This window comes from Suillus clintonianus (assembly GCF_016758775.1).
Source record: "Suillus clintonianus strain FC179 chromosome Unknown DEU56scaffold_23, whole genome shotgun sequence".
In the NCBI taxonomy this organism is placed as follows: domain Eukaryota; kingdom Fungi; phylum Basidiomycota; class Agaricomycetes; order Boletales; family Suillaceae; genus Suillus; species Suillus clintonianus.
The window spans coordinates 92,563-99,358 of NW_024539247.1; the positions used below are offsets into that span (position 1 = coordinate 92,563).

Below are 6,796 nucleotides of genomic sequence, written 5' to 3' on the forward strand. Positions count from 1 at the left end.
GTGCCGCCTAACATGTTTAATTCATCCATTTCTTTGAATTCCTCGTGAACGACCACTAAGCCCACGAAAAAATATCAGGCCATAGATTTAACATTACGATGGACGCACTCAAAACATGACACCTTTTTGCAATGATTGACGGTATCGCCAGTCTAGACTCTTAAGGGGATTGAATACCTGTGAGGTGGCAACCACACAGGGCGCATTCTTGAAAGATTCAGATTTACTCACCTTCAGGTCTGAAAACTTGATAACGCTGATGGGATATCTGCGAAATTGTAATGACAAGTTTTGTCGGAGAGACTTCAGTCACTTTCCAGAAACTGGGGAATAGAACTATAATTAAACAGTGAGATAGAACAACGTGAATGACCCGTGTGAATACAAATTATAAGTCCAAACATATCTCTGGGGAAAAGCCTGAAATACATGATGTTCATATATTTGGTCACGGTTGCGGGGAGCTATTTCTAAACCCCTCCTTCAATGTCGATGGCTGGTCTTCATTCCCTACCCCGTATGCCTGGGTACCGTCATCGCTCGTATATTTGGAAATGTGAACCTGCATAGGATACTGCTGCAAAGTGCTTAGTTTCGTCTCATTGGTCGAGGTATGTGTGCGATTATCTCTGTTGATTGCGATGCGAATAAGGACCATGTAGAAGGTAATCGATATGATTGGCGTGATCTAGTTATTCAGAAAACATTAGCTTTGCTTTTCGGATAACAGGTGTTTGGGGCGGAATCACCAAGTCTACTGCGGGTTCCTCTCCATTGTTCGAGAGCAGGAAACATATCAGTGCGATGAAGAGAACCACAGTGTACAAAACAGCGGCATCCAAAAGCACGCGCACTATTGGCATTATATTGCCCTTCGTAGTGCGAGTTGCAGAAACATTCCGTTCAATCATCCAGATGCGATATGCGAGTAATCCTGGACACGTTCAGAGCCTCGTCATCGCGCTCACGGAAACGTACTTACCTGAACTCAATCCATTCGTTGCCATCGTCGAGGCGAAGAATGCCGTGACCCAATGAGTAGGTCCGCCAAGCACGGCGGCGAAGAAGTCTCCAGAGGTACTTGAGACTTGTAAATAGCTGTAGATCACACAAGAACCAGTCACTTCGATGCAACGTCAGAGAGCACGACTTCGTGAGCATGACTGCAAACTAACCTGCGACACTGCACCATAGCAGGCTTGGTAGGATAATGATCCAGAGTGATCGCCACACAACATAACAGCGATAGATCTTTGACGAAAAAAAAACTTCTATGAGCCAAGAAGGTTTGAAGCTGGCAGATAACAACATGAACCCACCACTACCCCATCAGCCAGTAAAGTTTGTAAGACATAAAACGCATGCAGGACCGCAAGCGTTTTCTGGCTAGGGTCTGCGAACCATGCCGCTGGTCCACCTGGGAATGTGACGCCATATTTGACTAGCCCATCTTCAGCACGAATGATGTTTGCGATGATGTGCTGGCAGAAAGTTAGCAGATGATAACAGATGTAAGAAACAAGAAGCGCTAACCGCGGTACTAAATACCAACAGCAGGATGGCCACCGCGAGCATCGGGCGATTGATACCCCGCACGCGCTGTTTGTAGGTCAAAGACCAGATGGTACCCATAAACATGAGGACTGAGAAGCCTGGAGAGGTGTTCCTAGCTTGGTGGACATATGACGAACAAACACATTTCGATGCTCACCGTATACAATGCCTTCCAGTGCGACTGCCAGCAAACAAGCGGCATCCAACGGCATCCCTACTGAAACCATGGTGAAAATAATGGTCAAGGCTGTCTACAGTGCGAATGTGTGGGTATCTTCCTGGAGTTTGGTGTATGTCGTTATATAGAATCCATCCGCGAGGCGTGTTGATCTCTTTGGTAATATCTCACTGGACCATGTGCCATCGCTCAATGCATCACGGACAAGGGCGATGAAGATAGGAACGACTGACTTCCTTTTACTAAATTAATCTGCTACGCCTTGCAGCTGCAGGGTGGTCATTACGCTGGTGGGGTGTTGAGTGGAGCGGGTTTCAAATTGCATGCCGATGATGAGAGAGTTCAAGTTGCTTGCTCTATGAGTTCCCACGAGTTACGGTTGACTTGTTGCTACATGTCTTATTTACTTCCACTATGTTGTGTGTTCTCGAGGATAGAGGGCCTGCAGTGGTTCTTTGCAAGTATGCACCGCCATTCTATGGAAATTAACGATATCTGAATCTACTCCGCACGTCCTCTTGACGCGCGAAGCCACAGCATGGTGTTGGATACACAGCGCTCATCACGCGGCGCGCCATATCATACGAGATTTTTACGTCTTCCTCACACAGCTCTATAGTGATCTAGCACACATATGTACTAGGCAGGAATAACGTCCAATGATCTGGGACCTCCCCGTATGGCAATGTTACTGTAACCATATAATATGGTTCCTCGGATTGGTGACTACATGACATTAATATCCGTTCAAGACATTAATAAGGAGCCAACCTTGACTACGTTACTCGTAGTTCTCAAGCTCACTGGGGTGAGCTCTTGACTCATGTTCACCGTCTGGTGTTCTGACTCGGACACGTTCGCTACGATACACGCGGTCTGTCCCATCCATTTAGCTACATCCCGAGCTCCAGCAGTGGGCTTGAGACCATTGAGCGCAGTGTTGGAGATTACCTCAGCGCACGAGAGCTCCGGCTCTAAGAGATCCTCGGTGTTCGTAGTAAGATTCCTTCTCCGAGTGGTATACCTGAAGAAGTCAAGTAACCTCAGCGCAGGATTGTTTTGCAAAAATTTTGACATTTGTGATGACGCTTGTTTCTGCAAAGAAGCGAGTAATTAAGTATAGGGGGGACCAATGGAACATCATGATGCGAATAGTCTATGAAACAGGACTTGTATGTGTGAAGTGATACACGCCAGGGGGTGTATCAAATTTCTCCACCATCGATGCCGTCTCCACACCAACTGGAAGCCAATTTACATTCTACAAAAGTCACTGGTCGGTGATAGTCGGATGGCAATCAAGAAAACTCACATTCAAGGCACGGTCAGGCAAGGTTACATCACTAGCACTGGAACGAGCTGTTGACCCATGCGGGCACGAAGCCTACCGATGTTCTCGCAACCATTAAACGAATGCGGGTTCATTGCGGATTTGTGTTTTGGTACAGACCTTTTGTTTCTCTGCTAACATGCGATGAATTCAATGCCTGGACTTGACGAGACGTGAGTAGTGACCGTACACGGATGCTAGCTGGGCAATGCTGGGAAAGTGTCAGCGTCGTCTGAAATAATAAGAACACCAAAAATTAACACACCTCGGCGGCGACGGGAATACTCTTCCCTGTGATTTTCTGCCTCATCGTTCAGCCTTTGTAGTTCTTCATATGAGTGTGTCATTTTCCCTTCCACTTCAGCCCCCCGAAGTCGAAGGCGCCCGCGTTAAGTCATCAGGCTGTAATCATTGCCATACGCAGCTGGGACTGAATCGTTTATGATACACGGCCGGTAAAGCAGTCCCGATTATTTTGGCGGGCCTGCATCGTGTGAAGATGTGTGGAAGGCGTCCGATGGAATCGTGCAACATAGACACCATCCCAATACCCACTCCTTGACTCCAGCTTCTTGTCCTTTGCTTTTTCAACCCCACTCGCCTTCCCACTGTCCCAGACGAAAGAAATCATTCACTCTTTTCCGACGAAAGCACCAATCCCAATTTCTCAAGGCACCACCAACAGCAGGAATCATCTCCCTCGGAATAACCTCCCTAGGCGCATGGAAGATCGCGTGGAATACGTAGGCAAGCTCTATGATTTCCGTGTTTTGTTGGCGTTGGGTTCTGGGCTCGGATGGGGATGGGTTTGGTGATAGGAATGGGTGGTGGTGGGCGGTGTGAAGCAAGGAAATGAAACCGAAGAACTTACCTCGACAAGAATACTCTTCCCCGCGTTTTTTGTGCCTCAGCCCTTGGTCACGCTCCAGCTTCTTCCCTTCTGCATGCTCGCCGAGCGTGGCTAGGCACACTGCTTCGCGTAATGATAAATGTCGCTGTCGAGTCTCGACCCACTGAATGTACTGGGTCCAATAAAGTGAAACAGCATCAAGTCTTGACGTCGCCACCGTGGCGCCGCCGTGGTTTCTCCAACGAACATAATCGCAACCTTGTTCTTTTGTTTAGCGTCTGATACCACTGACAGAGGAATCAAATTTGCAGGTATGATCTGCATCGCTAACATGATGGCCCATCAGATGTCGAAGCTGCTACCCTTGCCTACAGCGCCACTGTGATCTCTCTAACGAGCAGAATCCCGACTTCAGTGAGTCAAAATTGTCAATTCTTCCTGGTCTAGGAGGCTACGAGCATCCGCATTAATGCCGTTGTGGGTCTTGGGTATGTACTAATGGCTAAATGAACGCCCGTGAAATTTTTAGCCGTCCATCCGTATCGTTGTTGGAACATTCCAACCCGTTCCGTCACCCTTGCGAAGGCTAGGGGCGCGGCGGCCTGTCTAGGCTCCGCGGCACTACCATTATCATTATGCACTAGACTTCGATGTCGCCACTCTTACCCCCAGCGCTGCTTTGATCCTTCTATCGAGCATAATCGCAACTTGCCATCCTTACACCTCAGAAAAACCCAGACGAGGACCCAGACGAACGAACCAGTATGGCGTCGGTCCAAGTGTGGCACTTTGTCTTCGATGGCGTCTTCCTCGCATGTCAGTTTCCATGAATGGCACGGTTCCTGTGCGCTCGTCGCCGCTAGGCCTATCACATTGAATTGATGATAAGTCGTAGCCACTGAGGACCCCAATCCACGTGCCACTTGACAAGTGCACCATTAGATGTCGGAGAAATTTCAGTCACTTTCCAGAAACCGAGGAATAGAACTATAATTAAACGGTGAGATAGAACAACGTGAACGAGCCCGTGTATAAATACATGTGAAATTAGAAGCGCAAACAGATCTCTGACGAAAAGCCTGAAATACATGGCGTTCGGGTTTGAATATGATTGCAAGGACCCATTTCAAGGCTCCGCTTTCAATGTTGATGACCGGTCCTCATTTCCTATTCCGTACGCTGGTGTACTGTCATCGTGCGCATATGTGGATATGTGGACCTGCATAGGACACTGCTCCAAAGCACTTTGTTCCGTCTCATTGGTCGAGGTATAAGTGCGATTTTGTCTGTTGATTGCGATGCGAATAAGGACCATGTAGAAGGCAATCGATATGATCGGCGTGATCTAGTTGTTCAAAAAAATCAGCTTTTCTTTTGGGATACCAGATGTTTGGGGCGGAATCACCATGTCCACCGCGGCTTGCTCTCCAGTGTTCGAGCACAGGAAACATATTAGTGCGATGACGAGAACCACAGTGTACAAAACAGCGGCATCCAGAAGCACGCGCACTATTGGCATCATAGTGCCCTTCGTAGCGCGAGTTGCAGAGACATTCCGTTCAATCATCCAGATGCGATATGCGAGTAATCCTGGACACGTTCAGAGCCTCGTCATCGCGCTCACGGAAACGTGCTTACCTGAACTCAATCCATTCGTTGCCATAGTCGAGGCGAAGTATGCCGTGACCCAGTGTGCAGGCCCGCCAAGCAAGTTGGCGAAGAAGTCCATGGAGCTGCTTGTGACTTGCAAATAGCTGTAGATCACACAAATACCAGTCACTTCGATGCGACGTCAGAGAGCACGACTTCGTGAGCATGACTGCAAACTAACCTACGACGCTGCACCACAGAAGGCTTGGTAGGATGATGATCCAAACTGATTGCCACACAACATAACAGCGATAGATCTTTTACGAAAAAAAAACATCTATAAGCCAAGCAGGTTTGAAGCTGGCGGATAAAAACATGAACCCACCACTACCCCATCAGCCAGTAGAGTTTGTAAGAAGTAAAACACATGCAGCATCGCAAGCGTTTTCTGGGCAGGGTCTGCGAAGAATGCCACTGGCCCACCTGGGTACGTGTCGCGATACGTCACTAGCCCATGTTCAACATGAATGATGTTCACGATGATATGCTTCCAGAAACTTAGCAGATGATAACAGATGTAAGAAGCAAGAAGCGCTAACCGCGGTACTAAATATCAACAGCAGGATGGCCACCACGATCATTGGGCGGTTGATGTCCTGCGCGCGCTGTTTGTAGGTCAAAGTCCAGATGGTACCCACGAACATGAGGATTGAGAAGCCTGGAGGGGTGTCCCTAGGTTGGTGAACATAGGACGAACAAACACATTTCGATGCTCACCATAGAAAATGCCTTCCAGTGCCATTGCCAGTAAACAAGCGGCGTCCAACGACATCCCTACTGAAACCATGGCGAAGCTATCTACAGCCTAGCAGATTTGCGAAGGTGTGGGCATCTTCCTGGAGTCTTGTGTATGTTGTTATATAAAATCCATCCTCCCTGATATCGGAGTGTGCTGATTGATATCTTCGTGGTATCTCGCTGTCTCATATGTTATCCGAGTCATGAACACTGTGGGCGCATCATGATGTCATCACGAAAAGGGCGATGAAGGTAGAAACGTCTGACTTCCTTCTACTAATAGACCTGCTGTGCAATGCAGCTATAGGATGGACATCTTGATCTGCACCACTAACGTGATGGCATCAGCTTTCGAAGTCGCTACACTTGGCACTGTGGTACGCACTCGGAACAGGCGCTGAGAGGCGGCGCTGTTGGCCTTGTGTTTGAAATTGAATCTGCGCCCACGCCAGATCCAGGGTCCTCGCTTCTGAGAGGTGGTTTCTCTAACTAAAAC

General features: G+C 48.2%; 3 protein-coding genes across 3 annotated transcripts; all 3 read right to left on the minus strand.

Moving 5' to 3' along the window:
* Window positions 1–278: 278 nt before the first annotated feature.
* DEU56DRAFT_793714 (uncharacterized protein) lies at window positions 279–2,084 on the minus strand. The gene is made up of 7 exons (XM_041352780.1): window positions 1,712–2,084; window positions 1,534–1,652; window positions 1,320–1,481; window positions 1,176–1,251; window positions 983–1,123; window positions 750–934; window positions 279–688 (listed from the first exon to the last, which is right to left on the minus strand). Exons 1-7 carry the CDS (start codon window positions 1,779–1,781, stop codon window positions 449–451), a joined length of 993 nt encoding a protein of 330 aa, XP_041210117.1. The 5' UTR covers window positions 1,782–2,084; the 3' UTR covers window positions 279–448.
* Window positions 2,085–2,217: 133 nt separating this feature from the next.
* DEU56DRAFT_754701 (uncharacterized protein) lies at window positions 2,218–4,245 on the minus strand (the record flags this gene model as incomplete). The annotated part of the gene is made up of 9 exons (XM_041349841.1): window positions 2,218–2,355; window positions 2,537–2,827; window positions 3,045–3,091; window positions 3,183–3,273; window positions 3,328–3,363; window positions 3,511–3,670; window positions 3,717–3,816; window positions 3,934–4,023; window positions 4,077–4,245. 9 exons carry the CDS (start codon window positions 4,243–4,245, stop codon window positions 2,218–2,220), a joined length of 1,122 nt encoding a protein of 373 aa, XP_041210118.1.
* A 650-nt stretch (window positions 4,246–4,895) lies between these two features.
* DEU56DRAFT_979546 (uncharacterized protein) lies at window positions 4,896–6,530 on the minus strand. The gene is made up of 7 exons (XM_041359748.1): window positions 6,280–6,530; window positions 6,102–6,220; window positions 5,888–6,049; window positions 5,744–5,819; window positions 5,551–5,691; window positions 5,318–5,502; window positions 4,896–5,257 (listed from the first exon to the last, which is right to left on the minus strand). The coding sequence occupies exons 1-7, from the start codon at window positions 6,347–6,349 to the stop codon at window positions 5,039–5,041; spliced, it is 972 nt and encodes a 323-aa protein (XP_041210119.1). The 5' UTR covers window positions 6,350–6,530; the 3' UTR covers window positions 4,896–5,038.
* Between the last annotated feature and the right edge of the window lie 266 nt (window positions 6,531–6,796).

What these genes read in the sequence shown, in the direction of transcription:
- DEU56DRAFT_793714 (XM_041352780.1), bottom strand. Translation starts at nt 1,781, where the DNA reads ATGGTTTCAGTAGGGATGCCGTTGGATGCCGCTTGTTTGCTGGCAGTC. An exon ending in ACTGGAAGGCATTGTATACG is followed by an intron (nt 1,653 to 1,711) that starts GTGAGCATCGAA and finishes ACACCTCTCCAG; the next exon opens with GCTTCTCAGTCCTCATGTTT. An exon ending in AGGAACCCGCAGTAGACTTG is followed by an intron (nt 689 to 749) that starts GTGATTCCGCCC and finishes CTGAATAACTAG; the next exon opens with ATCACGCCAATCATATCGAT.
- DEU56DRAFT_979546 (XM_041359748.1), bottom strand. Translation starts at nt 6,349, where the DNA reads ATGGTTTCAGTAGGGATGTCGTTGGACGCCGCTTGTTTACTGGCAATG. An exon ending in ACTGGAAGGCATTTTCTATG is followed by an intron (nt 6,221 to 6,279) that starts GTGAGCATCGAA and finishes ACACCCCTCCAG; the next exon opens with GCTTCTCAATCCTCATGTTC. An exon ending in TACTGGCTGATGGGGTAGTG is followed by an intron (nt 5,820 to 5,887) that starts GTGGGTTCATGT and finishes TTTTCGTAAAAG; the next exon opens with ATCTATCGCTGTTATGTTGT.